General features: G+C 42.1%; 1 protein-coding gene across 1 annotated transcript; it reads right to left on the bottom strand.

Moving 5' to 3' along the window:
- Nucleotides 1–2,680: 2,680 nt before the first annotated feature.
- On the bottom strand, nt 2,681–15,964 carry bmp8a (bone morphogenetic protein 8a). The gene is made up of 7 exons (XM_034705610.1): nt 14,419–15,964; nt 6,383–6,575; nt 6,074–6,222; nt 5,810–5,989; nt 5,337–5,416; nt 5,107–5,217; nt 2,681–3,454 (listed from the first exon to the last, which is right to left on the bottom strand). Exons 1-7 carry the CDS (start codon nt 14,951–14,953, stop codon nt 3,305–3,307), a joined length of 1,398 nt encoding a protein of 465 aa, XP_034561501.1. The 5' UTR covers nt 14,954–15,964; the 3' UTR covers nt 2,681–3,304.
- Between the last annotated feature and the right edge of the window lie 7,634 nt (nt 15,965–23,598).

The raw sequence follows: 23,598 nt of genomic DNA, 5'->3' as shown, positions 1-23,598 counted from the left end.
GCCAACTTTTGTATTTATTATGTGAAACTACCTTATTATTCCAGATTGGGCAAGAGGGACCTGCTAACACTGAACAAATTCCAACTCACGACTAAACCACGTGATGAGTCTGAAGAAGATCACGGGGAGGGGAGGGGAGGGGGGGGATAGGACACAGATGTGGCTTTACTTCCAGGGAGAGGCCTGACTGTAGACTGCAGATACATTCACAATGTTTGTAGGTGAACACTCACATTCCCCTCACTTGAGCAAAGAGCATTCACGTCTTCATCACGATTATCAGTGACAAAAATGACCAAATCTCATGACCACTGGCCTCTTCTACTTTAAATCCCTCTCTCTTTAATGTCAGGACTTCGTGTGTTGATGCAAAAATACAAAAAACAGTGAATCCCTCAAACTAGATTTAGAGTTTTTGCCTAACAAGAGACACTCTGCAGCTTTGCCTCCTCAGGTGTTTTCATCGCTCTCACAACAGTTAGAGGAGCACGCCCCCTTTTTTACTCTTTCCACCTGAAGAACCGCAAATAAATATAGTTTTTGGCATCCAATAGGAACATGTTTAGCTCCTCCTTCAGACTGAGTACTCTCCCAAAGAAGCAGCAGTGAGTAATCTTTAAAAAGCAGCTTACAGTGGCTTTAAAAATGGACTAATGACTGGTTTTGCATGTCTCCTTTCATTAGTCATCACAAAACTCTTAATGCAATACAAACAAAGCTCTAACTGCAGCATCATCCATCTTGCCACACACATAAGACCAGGTCTGAGCCAGCTCACCTCACTTCAGTGTTTGTCAGCGGTGCACAAAGATCCTCTGGGGAGCGCTCCACATCTGTTGAGTCTGAAAACGCCTAATAACACCAACAATACCTCACGCAAAAAAAACCACACAGCAATCTCATAGTGTCTTCTTTTTTTTTTTCACCCAAACTCCTCCTCTAAATATATTACCCACCTAATCATGGCAGCACCTTCGTTCCACTTGAGTTAATCTGGACAGGATTCGTTTCAAAAAAACATTTATTTGCTAAAGTTCACACAGCTCTATTTTTTTTTCCTTTCTTGCTTCCAGCTCTTCTCTGTTTGCTTTAAAGACTTTATAAGAAGCTTCAAGGACTGATCGTTCAATCAAGTCAGTAACCTGCCGGAATAATTAATCCCCGTTCTATTTTGGTTCTTCATTATTTACAAGAAGGAAAAATGTCACTAATCTGCTTTCACCGATATTTTTTTTTACCCTTTTCAATAAATTGAAAAATGTATTTAATGTGATCGATCTCCTCGTGGATTCTTCTTTCATCATGACCCCATACACTCAGTTATTACACATTGATTGGTCATAGACTGTATTAATAATGGACGTAGTATCCGTGACCTCACCCATCTGTTTCTGAAGCGCAGCCATATTGGAAATGCTGAACTCAACCTAACTGCTGTCGAGTGAGTGTGAGGTAAAGAGGCGGGCTTTGAGCCTCCTAGCCAACAGCTACAGTGTTCCCACCTGTCAATCAAGTCACCTGTGTCTCTTAATTGAAAACGTGTAATCTTAATATCTTCTAAACTACCGCTTTACGGAAATATTAACCCCCTGATCGAGAAATGAGCTATCCAGACTACACTCGTTTTTTGTACCAGGCTGTAAACCATAGACTGTAAATAAAAATGGACAGCGTTGCTCCGCCTCTTCCCGTTGTACGGTTCTGAAGCCAAAAAATCTCGCTCCTGGGTGCAGCCATTGTGCAGCCAGAGCCTGTGAAGCCACTGTAATAAGCTCCGCCCTACAGCGTGACGTCACAAGACGCTGTGTGTCCTTTGAAGTTTCTCTCTATGGCGGCTGTGAATCAAAGGAAACCAGGAAGTAAAACCCCGTTTTTTAAACTCTAATAACTAACGAAAAAGAAACTTTTCAGGAAAAAGAGGCCTTGGACACAAAACAGTCAAATACTAACTACATATCACCACAGCATACGGATGTGAGAAACATTCGTACGATGTGTATTTATTTTTTAAAGTTTGACTGCTCCCCCATTCAAATGAATGGGGAGTTTTTGCAGCCAGCCACCAGGGGGCAGACACACTGCTGAAATCTTCACCTCCAGCCGAGCGAGTGCACCCCTGTTTTGAAGCCAATCATCAGCAGCAGCCATATTGGAAATGTTGAACTCAATCTGACTTCTGTCGAGTGAGTGTGAGTTTAAGAGGTGGGCTTTGAGCCTCCTAGCCAACAGCTACAGTGTTCCCGCCCGTCAATCAAGTCAGCTGTGTCTCTCATAACAGAAAAATTGTAATCTTAATATCTTCGGAATTGCCGTGTTATGAAAAAATTCTCCCCCATATCGAGAAAGGAGCTATCCAGACTACACTCGTTTTTTGTACCAGGTTGTAAACATGTTTATTTCTGCTGTAAAGATCGTCTTTTTTGAATATGTGTGTATGCAGTTTCCGGTACTTCTGGAGCCAGCCTCTAGTGGACACTAGTGGAACTGCAGTTTTTCGCATAGGCTTCAATTTTCGCGGCCAGATGTTGCCGCTTTGTTGGTCTTTAAAAAAGGAAAGTTTTGTATAAAATGTCTAAAAAATAGTCACAAATGCTTGAAACAATCGTCAACAAACCCAACTCATGTCTTACATTTCTGAACCAACCAGTCACATCAACAACAACAAAATAAGAGTCCACGATAAAGACAAAAAACTTTATATAAAACATTATTTTGAAGAGTTCATGCTTTCATTTTCACTACACGTATACCTGAATGAGAATAGCAAACGTTACAGATTATTGTACAGCCTTCTCTCTCCTAGTCCCTCATTAATTCTCAGACCAGCAGTCATGAGATAGTGAATATTCTTTATTAATTTAATACAACTTTAATTTTTTTTCTCCTACAAAAACAAAGTAGGCATCACTAACGGCATGTTCTGCCATTAAATATCATTTGCCCTTTATAGCTTGAGATTCTGAGAGTTGGTTGCTGTTTACAATGTTGAAAAATCTGCAGAGAGAACTCTGTGGTTATAAACTTATATGAAGCTGATGGAGAACATTTCAGGTCAAAGGTTAAACCGTCTAGACGACACATTGTGTACATTTATGTCTGATTCAGCAGAGCGCCCTGAAGTTTGTACTCACGACGCAGAGATTCTGTTATATGAAGACGGCGCGAGTCACAGCGCTGAATTGGAATCAGTGAATTTGATAATTAGACACTGATCCCAAATCAGAGCTGTTCATGTTCTTCATCCAGCCTTTAACATTTGAGTTAACTCAGGACTGCACTCCTCACAGGTAACAGTCATTCCTCCTCATAGACAGCCGCAGGTTTTAACCACCATGTTGCGGTGCTTCTTGAGGATCACGTTGTTGTTGTCGTCGTAGAAGAGGACGGAGATCGGGCTGAGTTTGGTGGGAGCGCAACATGCTTTAGGAACCTCGTCGGGCTTCAGGAGGTGGACCTGCAAACAGCAGAGAGGTAAACGGTTAACATTCAGGTATTCAACTAAAACCTTAATCCTAATCCTCTGGAAGTAAGCGGTATTCAGATTCTTTCTCAGTTTATGTTTCAATACAACTGTGTTGGAAAACAAAGATATAAAAAATACAATCTGACAGTCTTAAACACAGGACATCAGTCGGCAAAGAAACTCTCCTGTGACTGCATCAGATTGTTTCTTCTGATGCCTCAAGAAGGAGCAGAGTTTAATTGATCATGATACAGTTAGCTAATTTAGTCTAATCCCTGCTTTCCAACTACTCCAAAAGTGTCACAAAAATAAACCTGTAACATCAAGGAATGATTAATCTGCAGGAGGCCACAGGGAAAAGTTCTGCATGAAGTTTTTGTGTAGTCATTTTCAGACATTTAAGTTCTTTGGGTCTTAAAGTTAGTTAAATAAAATAGTACAAGTTTAAGGGAAAATGTCTGACAGATATGAAACTAGAGTTAAATTATTTTGTAATTGGTCTAACTTCATAATAACGAGAAAGAAAAGTCATCATGTCATGTGTTTGAAGGTAAATCTCAATTCAACTCAACTCAACTTTATTTATAAAGCACTTTAAAACGACCACAGCCGGAACAGAGTGCTGTACATAAATAGACAAACAACGCAGGCATAAAAACAATTTAAAAAAGGGATAATAAAACAATAAAAACAATAAAACAATAAATAAAAACAAACCACAAAACACTAAAACAGGAGCAGAGTCTCATGCAGGGTTGAAAGCCAATGAAAAAAATGGGTTTTAAGAAGAGTTTTAAAAATGGACAGTGAGGAGGCTTGTCTAATGTGGAGGGGAAGCTCATTCCATAATTTTGGAGCAGCGACAGAAAAAGCTCTATCCCCTCTGAGCTCCCGTTTTGCCCTCGGTACCTCCAGGAGCAGCAGATCAGCTGACCTGAGGCACCGAGCAGGAGCGTAGGAGTGAAGGAGCTCAGAGAGGTAAGGCGGGGCCAGACCATTTAAAGATTTAAAAACAAATAACAGAATCTTAAAATGGACTCTAAAGTGCACAGGTAGCCAGTGGAGGGAGGCCAGGATCGGAGTAATGTGCTCCCTCTTACGTACTCAAGTTAAGAGGCGAGCAGCTGCATTTTGCACCAACTGGAGACGTGCGAGGGAGGACTGACTAACTCCAATATAGAGTGCATTACAGTAATCCAGCCGAGAAGTAATAAAAGCATGGATTACTGTCTCAAAGTGCTGCTGTGCAAGAAAAGGCTTCACCTTTGCTAGCTGCCTAAGCTGAAAAAAGCTGGACTTCACTACAGAGCTAATTTGACGATCCAATTTAAAATCACTGTCCATCTTAAAACCCAAGTTTGAGACTGTTGGCCTCAAATAATCTGCCAAACGGCCCAAGTCAACAGGAGGTTCACATGGGCCACTGGGACCAAAAACCATCACTTCTGTTTTCTTTTCATTGAAATTTCAAAAAGTGTAAAGTCATCCAGGCTTTGATGTCCTCAAGACATGCCAGAAGCTGTGCGAGGGAGGAAGCATTCAATGTTCCTTTTTCTTTCGGACTACAAACACGTCTGGATGACTACATGTGGGATTAAAGCTACAGCTTCAGGTGAGTGTGTGTGTGAGGTCCCTGAACGTACCACTTGCTGGATGAGTGCGTGGTTCGTGGCGTTCATGCAGGAGCCCAGAGGATAAAAACACTCTCCGTCACAGTAATACGCTGAGTATCCAGTCGGGGCCAAAACCCAGTCCTGAACAGAACCACAGAACAACATCACTGACCTCACGTACAATTCTTACACAAACATTTAAATTAAAAGGAATAAAAAAGGCAATTCTTCTCATTTAGAGTGAAATACAATGAGCCGACCTTCCACCCGAGGTCGCTGAAGCTGACGTAGAGTTCATGTTTTTTACACGGCTGACCTCCGTTGTTGACAGGACTCCGATCTGAAGACGGAGAAATAGAAACATTTAGGAGGATCACAGTCACTACGTCATTATCAAAGTCTTTCTTTGATCAAAGTGAAAGATTTTAAAACTTCAGTGTCTTGAAAACAAAATGATCCAAGTGGAAAAGATCAAAAAGTTTCACTGTTCAGACTACAGTATCTTTCTGGAATTAAGGATTCTCATCTCTCAGGAACAAGCTTTAATTTTTTTTGTGTGTGATTTGCAAATATTAAACATGAGACATGACCTAAAAACTGAATTACTCTTATTCCCACAGCATTATTTAAATCCCAAAACACTCATAAAAAACAGAAGAACATTAAAGAAGCATTAAAATATGAAATGTAAAGTTGTAAAGTTGAAACACCACAAAGTGTGTGTGACCCTCACTGTGGATGCTGGGAACAGGGAGGTCGTATTTGGGTTTCTTCCTGCGAGGATGTGGTTTGACAGCTCGAGGAGGCCGACAGGGGATCTGACTCTCCCTGAAGAACGTCACCATGAAGGGCTGTTTGGAGCGAGGACCACGGCGTCCCACCAACCCGATCCAGCCTGCAGACAGGGAGCGGTCTGAGGGAGGACGCAGAGATCGGTCAGAGGCAGGAACAGAAATCAAACTCATCAAATGAATGAATCAGAACTGTGCACACACACCCTCCTCTGTCTCCACGTACAGACGGATGCCCAGGTTGCTTCGTGGGTGGAGGAGCCAGTGGTTGGAGGCGGAGGTGACGTCGAAAGCCAGCCAGCCCTCCTGACCTGCAGGGACAGACTGCATGTCCAGCAGCACCAGCTCTGGTTCTCTGAGGGAGGAGACAGAACATGAGGATCAAACTTCAAAAAAGGGAAGGGAAGGAGCCTAGCAAGAGCTGATATGTTGCACTTATTCTCCTCTGTGATGATAAAGTTAAAAAAGAAGAAAGCAGAGAAGATCATAGAGTAAATCAGAGAAGCTGTGATAACCTGTGTCTGTTCTCTCGTTTGATCTCGTAGACGGAGATGTGAAGCGTTCTGTTTGCTCTCTGGCCCATCGTCAGAGTTTTGTAGATTCGAAACTCTGCTGCTGTCACCGTCTCCCCCTGAGGGAGGGGGGTCAGATCAAAACGAAACTCCTTCCAGTACGGACGAGGTGTCAGGAGGTCTCGCTCCTGCTCCACTAAAGAGAGAGAAAAAGAGATTTATGAGTATCACAGATTATCATCAGTGCTTTAAGAAATAACAAACAAAAACTGCCCATGCTCACAGACAAATGTCCCAAGTGTACTTTACAACCTCTGTATTTGCCATCATCATGCATCACACTCCACTCTGAACAGGATGCAGGTTAGATGTCTTACATCAGAGCACGTCAAGTACTGCTGTTTAGAGAGTGACGAAGATGTCTGTGTCTTTTATTTTAAAGCCTTTTGATCGACTGTGGAAGAAACAAGCTGGATCACATTCTGATGTCAAGGAGAGGCGAGAGACACACCTGTTCAGCCCTAATAACATGAACCTGAGACATCAGTGCAACTTGTGTGTGTATATGTGTCCTTGTAGAACCCTACTGGGGCACCAAAAAGCTCTGGTCACTGGGGTTTGGCGTCCACACACACACACACACAAACACACTAACACACACACACACATACAATAAATAGAGATACCAAGGAGACTCCTGATGGGATGGGCGTGCTCGTATCACTACACACACACACACACGGAGCAGTAATTAGAGACACTTAGTGCCCTGAACCACAGCAGCTGCTCAGCACACACACCACTAATTGCAGGCCTGCCCGGTATTTTTAGAGTCTCTCCCTCCACAGCAGTATTTTCATCTCCACTCAGACTGTTTGCTTTTTTTTTTTTCCTGTGTGTGTCAGTGGGGCCTTTAATTCTAACCAGCTGTGTCTTCCCATTACATATGCGTAGGAACACACACCCATGACTGTTTGATTGAACTTGCATGAACTGAGTGCACACACTGATTAGATTAGTCATTGAAATAGGAGCTTAATATAGTAGCTCTGCAGAGGATCAGGTGGCAGATGCTAAAAAAGTTCATGGAGAGAGAAAACAAATATGAAAACTTGAACATGCAAGTACACCTTTAGTATACACTCCTTACGTTCTGAGTAACTAATAAGTGCTTTTAAGTCATCTCTAAGTACTGGTTATCTGTTTCTAGGTTTCCTTAAGCTTTAAGGAGGATTTAAGGAGGTTCAAAGGGAACTACGGTATGCAATGAGGCCCACTATTAAAGGGATATTTCAGGTTTGTTGAAGTGGGGTCTTATGAGTTACAGTACACTAGTGCTCCTGCTAGCCACAATGAGTGCCGGTGATCTCTTCCCCTTTAATGAGAAAATTCCCAGAAGACCGGCCAGCAAGCTAGGCTACAACTCTCTGTGGACGGGGACAACTCTTTCGCATAATTTCGCCAAAGTTAAGAAAATATGTTCCAGGCACTCATCACGGTGCAAATGCATGAACCAGTAGAAAAAAAAAATGGAGCTATTCAGTTTGCCGTCAGAAACCCCCGTTTGTTTGGGCACTATTTTCGGATGCACCTCGCAGACCGGTGTTCTTCCGCTGCATGAGCACAGATACATGCCGATCAGCTGTTTGGATCAACAAGCACGTAGCAGGATCAAGTAGTGGTATCGGTCTTTAGAGTGAATTAAACTCACTTTTCTGCAAATTTAAAAGATGGTACATAGGGGAGAATGGGGTTGGTTGTCACACTTTTTACTGTTTTGATGATTGCTCATCATCAAAACATCTTTCAATAATCATCCCTACATTAAATTGAAGCTTAAGGTGTTGGCTTGAAATGTGTATCCCTCTCATTTTCCAACTCATTGTAACAAAAAGGCAATTAACTATCAAAGACACTCTGACACATTGTTACAACCAACCCCATCACAGGGATGGTTGTCACACACTATGGGGTTGGTTGTCACACACTATGGGGTTGGTTGTCACAATGGTATTTCAATGGGAAAAATCTTTCTTCTTTAGCCAGGCAAGAAGGCAGAACTAAATTTGAAAGTTTATTTGCACTGACAAGTGATAGGCCTACATAACTCAATGCATTTTAACATAAAATGAGCAAGGAGCATGAACAGGAAACACATCTTTAGGCCTGCCTATATAACAACATAAAGAACAAAACAAACAGGCCGAACAATAACGGCCTACTCAACTAGTTGTTACATGTGACAACCAACCCCAAAGAGAATGTGACGACCAACCCCAACTGGAATTTTTTGCTAGCATCAAGGCTAACAACCATCTAACAATTAGTTAGCTAGCTAATACAAATCTAAACTATAGCTTTCCCCTCACACTTTGTAAGGGTAACACTTGTTTTGTTATAAACCCATCATTTAAAAGCCTAGAAGAAAAATACTGAGTAGCTGAATATTTACAATTTGACATGAAAAACACAAAAAGTCGTCTCGCCTCAAGTTCAGCTGTCTTACTCCAGAGAAGACTATGCAGGTGAGCTCTGATCCTAATTCTGGAAATGTCCATACCCCAATTTGAGAGACAGCGCCCTCTGGTGGCGAGATATAACGAGTGTGCCAACCAACCCGTGTGACAACCAACCCTGTTCTCCCCAACTGTCTGTTCAAACAAGCAAACCTCCTGTAAGGCAGGGAACTCTGGATGATGAGTGATGCAGACTGGAGCCGTATGTGAGCCGCTGGTATCCTCTGATTCAGAAAGGTCCTGAAGTATTGTTGTCACTAAAAGTCCCTCTCCTGACAGCAGAAGCTCTCTGGGTTCGTTGGCATGGGCTCATAGTTTCATGGGATCTCTCCTGCTCACTTGTTAGCACAGAACTTTCTCCCCTCTCCTCTTCTGTACGTTGGGTCTGCATCTGGAGTTCTTCCTCTGTAAACTCTGGTTCATAGAGGTATCCTCTTGTGTCCACAGTAAACAGCATGTCATCGTCGCTGTCAGAATCACTCAGATTTTCTCAACTCAGCGAAATTATGCGAAATAGGAGGCCCCGTCGGCGAAGAAAATGACCTAGCTTACTTGCCGGTCCTCTGGGAATTTTCTCATTAAAGGGGAAGAGCTCACCGGCACTTATTGTGGCTACCAGGAGCAATAGTGTACTGTAACTCATAAGGCCCCACTTCAAAAAACCTGAAATATCCCTTTAAAGGCACTATTTGTTTACTGAATCTGCTGTCTGAAGGACGGATTGCTGCGTTGACTGATAAATTTGAGGGTGCATCTCTTCTCTAGAACAGAACCGAATTTTAACAAAAGGAAACCATTCATTTAGAAGTGAGTTCATGAGCGTCCCCGAGCAGAGAGAGAGAGAGGAGTGGATGTTTCCCACGGTAAACTGGGCGCAGATCACCGTCAGAGTCCAGCAGAGCAGCAGGAGGAAGGAAGCCATTCAGAGGAGGATGTTTAAGTTTTACGCTCGGACAGATAGGCATCAGGGAGACTCTGTGTGGTTTGGACAAGAGGACGAATGTTCACACAGAGTCTGGGTGGCAAAATTTCACAGTTTCTCACATTTTCCCTTTTTAAAGCTTAATATTGTTTTTAGATTTTATATTTTTACATCCTTACTTCATTTGTGTGCCGCTTAAAAGTGTTTTTATTACATGGGCTTGCAGAAAAATCATTGCATTCACTGACATTAGCATGTGATAAAGATCTTGAATCTTATTACGTACCGTACATTTAAATAAATACTCAAATGTTTTCATTATCAAATAAAAAATCAATGTTTTTAGATGATCAGATCCTGCTTGGGCTGCATGGTGGTGCAGTGGGTAGCACTGTTGCCTCACAGCTAGAAGGTTCCTGGTTTGAATCCCCAGCTGGGCAGGTGCCTTTCTGTGTGGAGTTTGCATGTTTTCTCCATGCATGCGTGGGTTTTCTCCGGGTACTTCGGCTTCCTCCCACAGTCCAAAAGCATGCTTACCAGGTTGATTGATCACTCTAAATTGCCCGTAGGTGTGAGTGTGTGTGTGGATGGTTGTCTGTCTCTCTGTGTTTGCCCTGTGATTGGTTGGCGACCTGTCCAGGTTGTACCCTGCCTTCTGCCCGCATGCCAGCTGGGATAGGCTCCAGCCCCCCTGTGATCCCTAACGGGATGAGCGGTCAAGATAATGGATGGATGATTAGATCCTGCTTTCCTTTAACTGTGAAATGTATCACTCAGCGTCAACCTTTAGTGTGAAAGGAAATAAAAGCTGTTTCTTCAGCTCGCTGTAAATCGTCTTGTCTCACATTAGGGCACGGATTTGGCCTAATGGTCAAATTGCTCGCACATGTAGCGGGCAGCCGGGGATCGATTCCAGCCTGTAGCCCTTTTCCCACATGTCATTCCCCGACTCTCTCCCAGTTACCTGCTCTATCCGCTGTCCTCTCCTGTCTGAATAAAGGTGTTTAAAGCACCCTCACCCAAAAAGGGGGAGTAAAGGCATTAAAAAAGACAGCGTAGCTAACGTTAATCTTGTGCATGAGGGTCTTGTTTGCTTTTGTAGCTCTATAAGAAGATATCTGTTAAATTCAGTCTTTTCAAAAGCCAGTCAAAAATTCCTTACAGGAGCTTTAATTAAATTTAGAGCTTCAGTTACTCCCTATTTGCCTTTTAGTCCTATTTCCTGGAAAGACAGAAAACTCCCAGAATAAAACAATGATTAAAGCATCTAAACTCTTCTTTTTCATTGATCCTGTCTTCTATCAAACATCGTCCCAGAGATCTCCTCAGTGCTGCAAGATATCTGGTACGATGCTCATCCCAGTTCTGCTCTGGCATCGCAGCTCGTGGACGTAGGAACACTGTGTCATAATGAAAAACTACAAATATAGATCAGCCGCTCTGGTTTGATTCTCTGTGTGGGGTTGAAGGTTTGTGGAAATATGCACAGCAGTGAAGCACAAACTGCATGCCACTGATGGTTTCATCAAGTTCACGCACACACACACACACACACACACACACACACACACACACACATAAACGCACACACAGTGTAATTTTATTCTTTCAGTGTTTACATTTTGTGGCCAAAGCACCAAAACGTCAAACCCTGCTCTGTCATTTTATCCTGGGGATGATAAACGTGATGTCTTTTCAATGTAACATGCTAACTTCAGTCAGTTAGATGATGAAAATGAAAATGTCATGTCTGTAGGCTAGGAAAGCTTCTCTTTAGCTTAGCTTAGCACAATGACAGTGCAGCAGCGTAGGTAGGTTACATGGGTACACAGTTCTGTCCATGTGGTCAAGAGAAGAGCTGTGGTTGGTGTCTTTTCTTGGCTTTTGATTTATTGTACACCATGGCGAGGTGTTATCTAATTTTAAATCTTTATGATGATCTAAGCTAACCATTAGCTTAATGTTAAATGTAATGAAATCAAAAAACTTTTATCTTATTCTTGGCCAGAGAGTAAGAAGGTTTTTTGATTTTTTCCTTCATGATCGTCCCATAACAGCTCTTAGCATGCTTTATGAGCCCATTGAGGTGGGATGCAGAGGGTTTGTGGGCCAGTCCCTATGCAGGGCCTACAATATGCTCGGCATCACAGGAAGCAGTAGGCGAAGGGCCATCAAGTCGGCCACAGAGGCAGCAGAAGTTGCTTCAAGGTGGCTGTGGATCAGGAGAGGAGACCTGTGGGTGGGGTAGAGCTACCTGGACACAAGCCGGGGCTTGATCAACCCCGGCTGGGTCGCCTGGTTGAGGGTGTCTGATTGTCCAGGTGCATCACAAGTTGATGTATTTCCCAAGTGAAGGCATCTGGACTGCTGTTACTTTTTGCTTTAAAATGATTGGCTGACATATTTCAATATTTCATCAGACGACTATCAGCCCAAGCCAGTCAATGCAGATCAATCCAATCAGGGGAGTGTGTGTTGCAAGCATGGGGCACAGGTGAGTCCTCATTCCCAGAATCAAATTTTCAACAACATTTGGGAAGTGCTTATTGCAGAAATTAATTCAAAATCAACTGTTTTCATTTACTTTGGTTTTAAATTTTTTAAAATGGCCACGATGAAAGACACCTGGAGGGGGGGATAAATTACCCTAAAGCATAGCTGCATAGTTTTTGCTCCAGTTTATATTTGCTTATAAATTGACGTTGCTTTCCACCATCGATAGTCGTGCAGTATACATCAAAGATGGTTTGATTGGGTGCAGACTTGGCGTACTGGTTAAGTTGCGCGCTGGTTAAGCGGGCGGCCCGGGTTTGAATCCAGCCTGTGGCTCCTTTCCCGCATGTCATCCCCCCCCTCTCTCCCAGTTTTCTACAATAGCCACTGTCCTCTCCCTCTATCAATAAAAAAGGTGTAAAGGCCCAAAAATATAACTTGAAAAACATGTCTGCAACAAGAACGTCGAACATGATCCAACCATAGACTGTGTATTAAAATGGAAGCCAAAAAATGTAGAGCTCCCCCTAGTGACTGTCTACAGTATGTCATAAATCCCTCCTGTCCCTATTAACAGATGGCACATGGGTCAAACTATGAAGTTGAAATACACTTCAAATATATTTTTCTCAAACATTCTATCTGTCATTTTAGTTAGTTCTTATCACGGTAATCTATGATCAAGTGTTCATTTTTCTGAGAAGTTTGATGTTGATGTTAAAAAGATGATTGATTGACAGCTCTGTTGTAAAATGTAGCATGCAGCATTATGTAACTGATTAGCAGAGTAGAGGAGGAACGGCGGGATCAAACGTTTAGTTTAGTTTAGTTAAGTTTAGTTTAGTTTATTCACACACATCATCACAAATATACATCTATATCTATTCAGTAAACATTTCAAAATGATTGGATGTGTGGAAAGGGGTGACGCCAAGGAAGCTATTTAAAGCTTTTAATAGGGGGCCCTATTTCCCACAAATAAAGTGGCAAGAGACAACTCATTCCATATCTGTGGCCGTCTGCATACAATGCTAAAGCTGGAACATTTTGACCTATGTTTGTTTCCAGTAATTAGATTTTTATTCCTGGTGGCATGTGTGTGCAGAGGTAGGTAGATTGGAATGAGCTCACACAATTTCTGATTTAATTTGTGGACTGTTTGGTACATTACACAGGCATTCTGGAAGTAATTGTACTCAGTTAGCCTCAGAAGACTGTAACGCTTGAAGAGTTTTTCGGGTAGGAGAAGTGTAATCAGACCATGATATTGCACGTATGACTTTTTTTTGGAGAGCCTCAAGTTATTTTAAGTGGGTTGGAAATGTGTTACACCATATGATAGTGCAGTAATGTAGATGAGGCTCAAATAAAGTTTTGTATCGGGTGAGTAGTGCTGTGAGGGGAAGAAAATGTCTCAATTTAAAACACAAAGCAGCATATTTCGATTGTTTTTCAATGTGGCATTTGTAATTAAGAGATTCGTGCTAACGTGATGAACACGACGACAAGAATCATTTAACTTTCTGTAACCATAAGCATGAGAAAGTTCTGCAGTGGGCTGTACCAACCTGAAGCACTTGAGTCATACTATGGGTAAGTTTTAAATGGGTTTTGTTTGTGGGAAGGGTGTGACGTCTGTCCAGTTTGCCTCGGTTGAACCTGCACAATATGTCGCAATATGTCAGGGAGGCAGTCTTTTGGTTTCAAAGCTCATAATGGGCGGAAGTAAAAGCATGTTGTCCATTCGACATACTACTTTTCAACATTTTTCTCATCGATATTTTTGGGCTTTTCATGCCTTAACTGAGAGGATAAATCAGTAAGTCAGAACCAGAGAGGACAGAGTGAGGAATGACATGTGGAAAATGGTGAAGGGTTGTAATCAAACTCAGGGACCGCCGTTCTGAAGGCTGTGGCCTCTGATCTGTACAGGAGGATTTAACCGCTGATCTAAACCAGACTCCTTTTTTGACTCTCTAGTTTTGCATGAAAAGGTTCTGCGCTCTCTTAGGTAATGATTTCTTTCACTGCTAATGCAAACACACAAGAGAGGCCTCTCTTCCACCTGCCTAACAGCCATGGTCTTCATGGTCTAGTAGTGTACTCACCCAGGTTGACGAAGCTCATCACTGTGTCGGCCTCGCTGACCACCGTCCCCAGAGGAGGCGTGTGTGTGCTGAGGGTCGGCGGTGCTGCGTAGCTGACCTGAGTTAACCTGTCTGCACCTCCAAACCTCCCCATGCCAGGTCCGCTCATTATAATCTCATTGCCATCATCCTCCCCGTCGATGGACATGGCGTGGTACAGGTCCAGCATGAAGAGCGGTGCAGAGGATGGAGGGCGTAGCGGCGGGTGGGGTCTTGGTCTCCCAGGTAGTCCCAGGATGGACAAGATCTCCTTCTGCATCTCCTTCTTCTCCCGCCCGCTGAGCCGCCTGAAGCTGGAGTGGACCACGGCCTCGGCTTGCTGGCTCCAAAGGGAGAGGAAGAGCAGGAGCAGCAGGGGCAGGAGGAGAAGGGTCCTGCGTTGGAGGAGAGGCCGGTGGGGTCTGGAGGTGAAGATGGTCTGGACGCTGGAGCAGCTTTTGCCCGTGTGCTGTTTTACCTTTCTGCAAGAGCAGCCGTGGAGGACATCTGAAGCCATGGCTGTGGTCTGCTCCTGTTTCTCCTTCTACTGTTTTAAAACAAAACTTGTATATTTAAAATAATCAGCTGCACAGGTTTCAGTTTATGTTCTTTCCAGTGTTTTCAGACTGAAAACCACAGTGTTTTCTCTTTGCTCTTTTGACTGTTCGTCCCGTTTCAGAGTCTCTACAGAAAAACTCTGAACTGATTTATGTGTTTAGAAAAAGCTGCCTCTGGACGAGACGTGTTTACTGCCTAAAACTGCCTCTGTTTATCTCTCCCTCCCCCTCTGTCTTCCTCTCTCCCTCGTCTACCTTCTCTAATCTTGAAGAAGAAGGAAAAAAAAAAACCCTCCTCACAATCTGATCCCTCTCCCTCTCAGTCGTGCAGCAGGAGAAACAGAGATAATAAGACTAAGGGCATAATTACAAGCTCAGGATTTGTTTTGAATACAGACAAACAATTCCTCTACAGAAGGTTGGTGCTCTCTTTGAAGTCATAAACTTGAAGGATGGAAAGCAATTTCAGTGATGAGCAGGTGCTGCAAAGATTGGAGTGGAATTTGAGAGCCGTGTCATTAAGTTCTTGCTCCCAATCCTCCTCGACCTCACAAGGAAACGAGGCTCACACCTGCAGCGAGTCAACCAGATACCCCCAGAGGATCCTCTGCTGGAGAAAAAACACTGCTTGAAGCTTTTATCCAGTCATCCTTGAGTACTTATTCATCCATTCACACCTGCTTTCCACCCACACATCTCTGGGGTTCCAGATGTCTCTCTTAATCCAATTTTTTAGAAACAATAACTCCAGGAAATTGTTTCCTGATTGTAATCCTTCGGAGAGGCGAGGCGGATTCTCCTCCAGTCCTGAAATCTGTAGCAGCTCTTGTTCACATCCTGTTGGGAGATGGTGAGCGTCTCAAACCCGTGCAGCAGTGAGAGTGTATCTTCTGTATGAAGCTTACAGAGTGAAACAGTTGTTCTTAACCAGGAGGGAGTTTCCCTCCCAGCCTCTCCTCCTCTCCACCGCGTTCAAGTCTTTAAACTTCTCCCTGCTGCTTACATCTCATCACCACCCCTCCCAGTGGTCTCTTTGGGAGACCTCATCTCTCTCTCCCTCTTACCTCCGCCCATCTCTCTTTTCATCTGCTCATGACTGCTGCCTTTCATAGCTGCTCAACGTTGAAGTCTCAGGCGGCTTGGTGGGAAGGACGTCAAGTGGCCTGATGACCAATTAAATTGAAACTTTACTCACAACAAGCATCAAGGAATCAAAGCTCAACAGTGGTTGTAATTTCTCCAAAATGTCAGATAATAAGGAGCTGGAAAAGACTTAATACAGCAGTTCATAAGGTTTGTTGAAGTAAGAATAAAACCAATAATTAAAAATATGTTCCCGGTACGTTGTTTTAACCTTCAGAATTGTAGAAAATAAAGTAGAATTTATTTGTTTTAATTATTATTGTTATTTAATTTTTGTATTTTAGGGTTTTTTGTGCTCATGATACTAAGAGAATAGAGACTAGCTTTTTAAGAAATAAGAATACACCAGACAGACATGATACTATCTACATAATTTACTTAGTAAACAAGTAATTAAAACTTATATTAAACATTTTAACAACTTCTGTATGCTATGATAGGATCATTTTGGAACGTTGGAAACAGTAGCTTCGGAAGTAATGGCGCTAACAGAAAGAAAATGTCTAAAATTACACACACTGCAAAAGTTTAGTTTTAAACATTTGAAACTAAACAACGATAAATCACCAAAAATGTGAAAAAAACCCAACAACAAATAGCAATTCTATGATGTCCGAAACTGATTTGTTTTACGTGTACTGAAAAATTCAGACACTTGAGCGTCTCATCAAGCTACAAGCTAAGTAGCTAGGTGCATCACTAGCATGATAGCATCACACAGCTAACTTTTTTTAGTGTTAGCTTTGTTTTGTTCATTTAGACACAATTTACTTACGTGGCAAACTTTTGCCATTTTCAGAGACATGACAGAAAAAGGCTAAATGTTTTTTAAACCAGAACACATCACTCAGACATAAAGATATATATCCCATAGACTGTATAAAATATGGACGAAGTATCCGTGACGTCACCCATCAGTTTCTGAAGCTCTATTTAGAGGCCAATCGTCGGCGGCAGCCATATTGCTGCTGTCGAGCGATTGTGACGTAAAGAGGCGGGGTTTGAGCCTCCTATCCAACAGCTACAGTGTTCCCGCCTGTCAATCAAGTCAGCTGTGCCTCTCATTATGGAAGACTCGTAATCTCAATATCTTTGAAATTGAGGCGTTACAAAAAAATTCACCCCCCATACAGTGTGCACCGATCAGGGGTGCATCCGGCTCAGCTGGTGGTGAAGCTTTCAGCGGAGTGTCTGCCCCCTGGTGGCTGGCTGCAGTATAGGTCAAAAAATCCGTCTCCCCCATTCATTTGAATGGGGGAGCAGTCAAACTTTAAAAAATAAATACATGTCGTACGAATGTTTCTCATAACCGTATGCTGTGGTGATATGTAGTTAGTATTTGACTGTTTTGTGTCCAAGGCCTCTTTTTCCTGAAAAGTTTCTTTTTTGTTAGTTATTAGAGTTTAAAAAACGGGGTTGTACTTCCAGGTTTCCTTTGATTCACAGCTGCCGTAGAGGGAAACTTGAAAGGACACACAGCGTCTTGTGACGTTACGCTGTAGGGCGGAGCTTATTACAGTGACTCTTGCTGCACAATGGCGGCACCCAGGAGCGAGATTTTTTGGCTTCAGAACCGTACAACTGGAAGAGGCGGAGCAACGCTGTCCATTTTTATTTACAGTCTATGGTGCCGATCGAGAAATGAGCTATCCAGACTACACTCGTCTTTTGAACCAGGCTGCAAACATGTTTTATCTGCTGCAATGATCGGCTTTTTTGAATTGGTGTGTATGTGGTTTCTGGTACTCCCGGAGCCAGCCTCAAGTGGATCCTTGATGAACTGCAGTTTTTAGCACTTCCACATTGGACTCGTAGACCAGAGGTTGCCGCTTGGTGCTTACTGAAATACCAAAAAGGGTCCTTAGTCTAAAATTATACACCACTGAAGTTTAGTTGGTAAGATTTTGAGCTCCATTATGTCCGAAACTAGTTTGAATGGCGTGCATTGAAAAATCCCGACACCTGAACGTCTCATCAAGCTACAAGCTTGGTAACTTTTTTAGCGTTAGCTTTTCTTTTGTTACTTTAGAAACAATTTTACTTATGTGGTAAACTTTTGTCAGTTTCAGAGACATGACAGAAAACACCACTCAGACTTACAGATACTGTATATCCTTACCTGTGTACAACCTCAAGAACTTTTGAGACAGTAGCTGGACTGAAGCATCGTAGCTGGCAAATCAAATAGCTAGCTGACAATAAAGACACCACTTTAAGTTGTATATTTTTTTAAGTTTTGAGCCATTAAACAGACATCACATGAGCTAAAACAGCATTAAAAAAGTGACATCATGTGAGCATGTCAATTGAGTGAATAGCAAATTGCCAGCTTTTCCAGTGCACTCCTTTACACTCAATTAATATTTGCTGGAGTATAAAGCTTTAATTTCACCTTGCATGTTAGCTGCTTTTGGTCTCATGGACTCATAACTACCATATTATTTTTCACTTTGAGTTCATTACTTTATATTTATTCAATGTTTGTTCTCCCATCTTGCAAAGTCCAAGCAAAATAAAAACCCCTGAAACATTTCTTCCATAGCTGTGGTTTGGAGCCAACAAACCACAAATTTAAAACCCAAAGAGAGTCTGCCATCACGCTAACACGAAACAAAAACTTCTCACACTTCTGCTCTGAAGTGGCAGGTGTTGGGTTAAACTGTTTAATCCCTTTTCCTGTTGAGCCATTCATCAGTTTTCAGAGTTTTCCCTGCAGCAAACCTAATGCAAACACATTCGCTTCATGTGTGTTTAAACCCAAAAAATTCAGAGGGAAGAAATGACTCAAATATAGTAGTGAGGTTCAGCCCTGTGCCAGCTTGTGTTTGTGTACTCTTTTCTTCAAAGAGGCCTGGTACTTGTGGTGACTTTGAAAGGCATGAATAACACTGACCAAACCAAACTGACCACACTTCATTTTGTCCTCACTGGAAGGGCGAGTCCGAAATGCCAGGAATTAACGCTTTGCCCATTTTTGTTTTTCTTCTCCTCCACACATCTGTGAGTCAAGGAGGTTTTTGTCTGGGGAGATAGTGATGAGGAGTGAGAAAAGATAAAGAGGAAGAGGGGAGAGAACAAAGAGGGAGTAAAAGTAGGAGGAGTGACAAAAAAAAAGAGGGATTGAAAGAAGGCTGAGTGCCCTGAAAAAACGTGAAAACACAGTAGAATAAAAAATGACATTCCTTAGAGACAAGTGGTGGAACAGAGCGAGGGCTGTCATCAGAGGAGAAGCCAGGGATGACAGATGGACTGCAGGACAGACAGGAGGATGGATGGAGAGTGGACAGAAAATAAGATGTGTGTGTGTGTGTGTGTGTGTACAGCTGCAGAGGGAGGACTAGCCTCATCATCTCCGGTTGAACCACAAAGTAAACAGGACGGAGTTATTTTCCAATTCACTCTTTCTGTCTCGTTCCGACACAAACTGAGACTTTTACAGTTTCACAGAAAGAGTGAGAGAAAGTGGAGAGACTTTTCAAATGATAAGATTAACTTTCAACCATCACCATCAACATCCCCTGTTTACCTCCTCTCTGAACTCACCAGTGAAGATCCAGGCGGGTGTGTCCTTATCTCTGACAGGATAATTACCGAGACATGTCCGGTCACTTCCTCGGAGTCTGTGGTGGGCTTTCAGATGTGAAAATGAAGGCAGGAACGTGCACGTGGGAAGAGACACATTTACATCATTTCCAACCACTGCAAAAGTTATAAAATATACTAACATAAAGACGACTTAAAGATTAAATCTAATGTTCACAAATGTGTTTGTTAAAAACTGGGTGTAACTGGGAAAATTGCACAAAACTGGAAACAGGAATAAAGGAGAATAAAAATGGAAAAAGGAGTCTTGTAGGCAGTGATCCATGTAAATAAACAAGGACTATGAATCAGATTATTACAGTGATGATGTAATGCTGACTAATTAACATCAAAATGAATATTTAGATTCAGTCTAGTTAAACATTAGCCTGCTTATTTGTTATATTTCCCATTAAACCGAATGTTTCCATTGAAGGTAACATTTCACAAGGTGAACAGGACTTCTGCAGGAATACTTATGTTGACATTTCAGTCCTCATTCAGCTCTTTAACTCCAGACACCTTTAAACACAAATGCAGCAGGTGTCACAACTTTTTTGTTGCTATCACTCCTTTGTATTTATTTATTTATTTAACCTACTTTAGCTTAGAGATGCACTTTGCTGCAGCTACATGGATTGCAGGACAGGATGTTGCTCTAATTTTCATGTCAGAGATGGTTTTTAGGTCCAGTAGCTCCTAAGGATGCTCTAACATCTGTCATCAATCAATCAATCAATCTTTATCTAAAGACACTTTTAAAAACATAGGAGGTCTAGACCAGGGGACCCCCAAACCTTTCATCTCGCAACCCCAAAAAAAATATAGGTGCTAAAGACTCACGACCCCCACTGTCCCTCAAAGTGATTTAATGTGGCTTCATTTAGCTGGTCTGCAGAAAATTAGCCTGACTATATGAGCATGTGTCTGTGTTTCCTGTGCTGTTATGAATTAACCTACTGATGCTTTTGATAATTCACTGTTCACGAACCCTAAACTTAGGAGTCATCTGGAGAAAAGAAAGGCAGAAAACTCATTACATTTTCTATTTTCAAGGTTTCATTTCAAGGTTAGCTACTACTTTTGTGGATATTTTTTACTATAATGGGAAAAATTTACTATTTTTACATAACTTTAAAAAAAAAAAACCACTCTGGAAGACATCTCTCGACCCCGCATTTGTGTCTTGCGACCCCCCAGGGGATCCCAACCCACACTCTGGGAACCCCTGGTCTAGACCACTCTATGTCAAATTATGAACAGAGACCTTAATCCATCACGAGCATTGCACATTGCAGTATTTAGCTAGTTACAGTGGCGAGGAAAAACTTCCTTTTAACAGGCAGAAACCTCGAGCAGAACCAGACTCATGTTATGCAGCCATCATACCTCGACCGAGTTGGGTCTTCAAAGAGGGATAGATGAGAATAAGAGACAGAGGGAGAGGTGATAGTGATGAGACGAGTAGAAGCTGTTGCCGCTGGAGTCCAGCACATCCGTATCAGCTGGAGTCTGGAACGTCCACAGCAGCAGGATGCCTACGGCAGCTCAGAGGAATCTACGAGACAAGGGAGCTCAGGGACCCCAATAAGGTCTATGGTTAGTAACTTTGAGTGGGACATCTGTGCCAGCTAACTCTCATTATTTACCCACTCTCATGACCAGCCTGAGACAGACACTAATGTTTCTTTTTTTCTGTTTTGTTATATTTTTGGGCTTTTTGCCTTTATTTGACAGGACAGCTGAAGTGAGACAGGAAATGTGGGGAGTAGAGAGAGGGGGAAGACCAGCGACCTCTGCGACGAGGACTATAGCCTTTGTATGTGGGGCGCTTAGACCGCTAGGCCCCGACACTAATGTTTCTCCCACAGTGTCAACAGGCAGAGGGGAAATGTGCCAGACTCTTTCACAGGTATGATTTCATATGACGTGTGATCGAGTTGTCCCAGGCATCGCTTTTGCCATTCAGAATAATTATCTAATAATTATTATAAACTTTACAGGGTTTTGACCAATCAGAGAAGAGTATTTAATTCAGCTAAGTATAAGCCAACTTCAATACATTGTGTCATTCTATAAGATATTTAGATAATCACTCATCTGATAAATATTCTTGTCACTAATCAATCAGTATTTAAAGAAAAATGCTCCTTACAGGATGAGCCTAAGTGGTGAATGTGGCTCCAGTGACAAATCAGATTGCAGCGTGATAAATGACTTCCAGTTTGTGAAGGAGAGTGTTGGAAGCAGACCTGTAGGCCATGTCACTTTCCAATGTACATAAAAAAAAAAAAGTTTAAACATGAATTTTCATAAAAAACGAGTGAGTTATCCTCATTGAACCATGATCTGTTAGAATTAAAGAACACCAATGCACTAAATATTGATTTAAATGGTTAGTAATGGAGTAATAATGAGATTTAAAAAAATGTTTATTGGGATTTTTTGGGGTTCTGACACTTTTGAATCATTAAAAGTGTCAGAACCCTTTACAAATGTGTGTTCCCCCGTGTTTGGACAGAGTTCAGTAAGAGAGCGTTCAGTTTTGCTGCTCCTACTGCTTGGAATAAACTCCAGAAGGACTTGAATCTGTCAGATCTTATCTCACCGGACACCTTTAGATCCATCTTAAATGAAAGACAGACCCCAGAACAGTGCCTGTGTTTTTAAATGCTGTTTTGTAATCACAAATTGCACTTGAGAATAAGTTGCACTTTTAAACTATTGTTTGCTTCTACATACTGTCTGTATATATGTTCCATGTTGTTGAGTTGTGCTATTTATTTTGACGGTGCTGCTGACCTCTTGGCCAGGTCGCCCTTGTAAATGAGGTCTTGATACAGTTTATTGTTAGAATATTCAATGACCAACACGACAGCACTAAAAGACAGATGGGAGAGGGACCTGGGGATTAATATATCAGATGAACAATGGAGCCAGATCAATGAGCAAACACAGAGAAGTTGCATTAACACCAGGTATAGGCTCTGCAACTACAATTTTATACACAGGGCATATTTTACACCTGAGAGACTGGCTCATATTAAAACTGGTGTATCCCCTCTCTGCCTTCGATGTAAACTGGAAATTGGTACGCTAATACATACAGTGTGGTCCTGCAATAAGTTAAGACAGTGGTGGCTGGGAATTGAGAATATTCTTGAGAAAGTATTGTCGCAGAATATTTCCTTGTCACCTGTGATAGTAATGCTAGGGGACTTGACCGACTTAAAGCTCCCCTCCCAAAGCTTAAAGGGTTTTGTGAGCCTAGCCATTACAGCTGCCAAGAAATGTATTACATCTAAGTGGAATCATGTAGACCCTCCAAACACTATTCAATGGATTAATGAGGTCAATTCATGTGCTCCTTTGGAGAAAATAACCTATTCCATCAGAGGTAGCCCACAGCTGTTTCACAAGACCTGGGACCCCTGGATGGCCTATCTAGAGTCCGGTCAATACAATATTTAACTTATTGGTACTCGTACTTCCTCTGTGTTCAAATGTCAGCCACCTGTAGATGTGTGAGTAAGGTGTAAGGGGAAGATATGTATGTGTATGTTACATTGAAGATTGTGGGTGCAACTCTCCTTGTCATGGCATGGTTTTGTTCTTTGTTTTTGTTTTGTTGTTGTACTCTATGGTGTTTTGTAAACTGTTTGTCCGAATAAGAATGAAGAAAAATGAATAAACAGAATTTCCCCCCCCAAAAAAATGAGGTCTTGATCTCAATGGGACTTATCTGGTTAAATAAAGGTTAAAGAAAGAAAGAACAAATATACCCCGGGTCAAGTTGACCCAGGAACATTATTGTTGTTCCAAAGAAACAAACATAACAGGAGGGTTATGCAAAAGCAACAAATCAAAGACAAGAGACAGA

Source organism: Notolabrus celidotus, chromosome 16 (genome assembly GCF_009762535.1).
Source record: "Notolabrus celidotus isolate fNotCel1 chromosome 16, fNotCel1.pri, whole genome shotgun sequence".
Lineage (NCBI taxonomy): Eukaryota > Metazoa > Chordata > Actinopteri > Labriformes > Labridae > Notolabrus > Notolabrus celidotus.
Note: the sequence above shows the minus strand (reverse complement) of the source record. Positions and strands in the feature narration are given on the sequence as shown.

Excerpts from the sequence above, each read along its gene's own strand:
- bmp8a (XM_034705610.1), bottom strand. The coding sequence starts at position 14,953 with ATGGCTTCAGATGTCCTCCACGGCTGCTCTTGCAGAAAGGTAAAACAG. Across the intron at positions 6,223-6,382 it reads AAACGAGAGAACAGACACAG|AGAACCAGAGCTGGTGCTGC; the intron begins GTTATCACAGCT and ends CTCCTCCCTCAG. Across the intron at positions 5,417-5,809 it reads CCCTGTTCCCAGCATCCACA|ATCGGAGTCCTGTCAACAAC; the intron begins GTGAGGGTCACA and ends CTCCGTCTTCAG.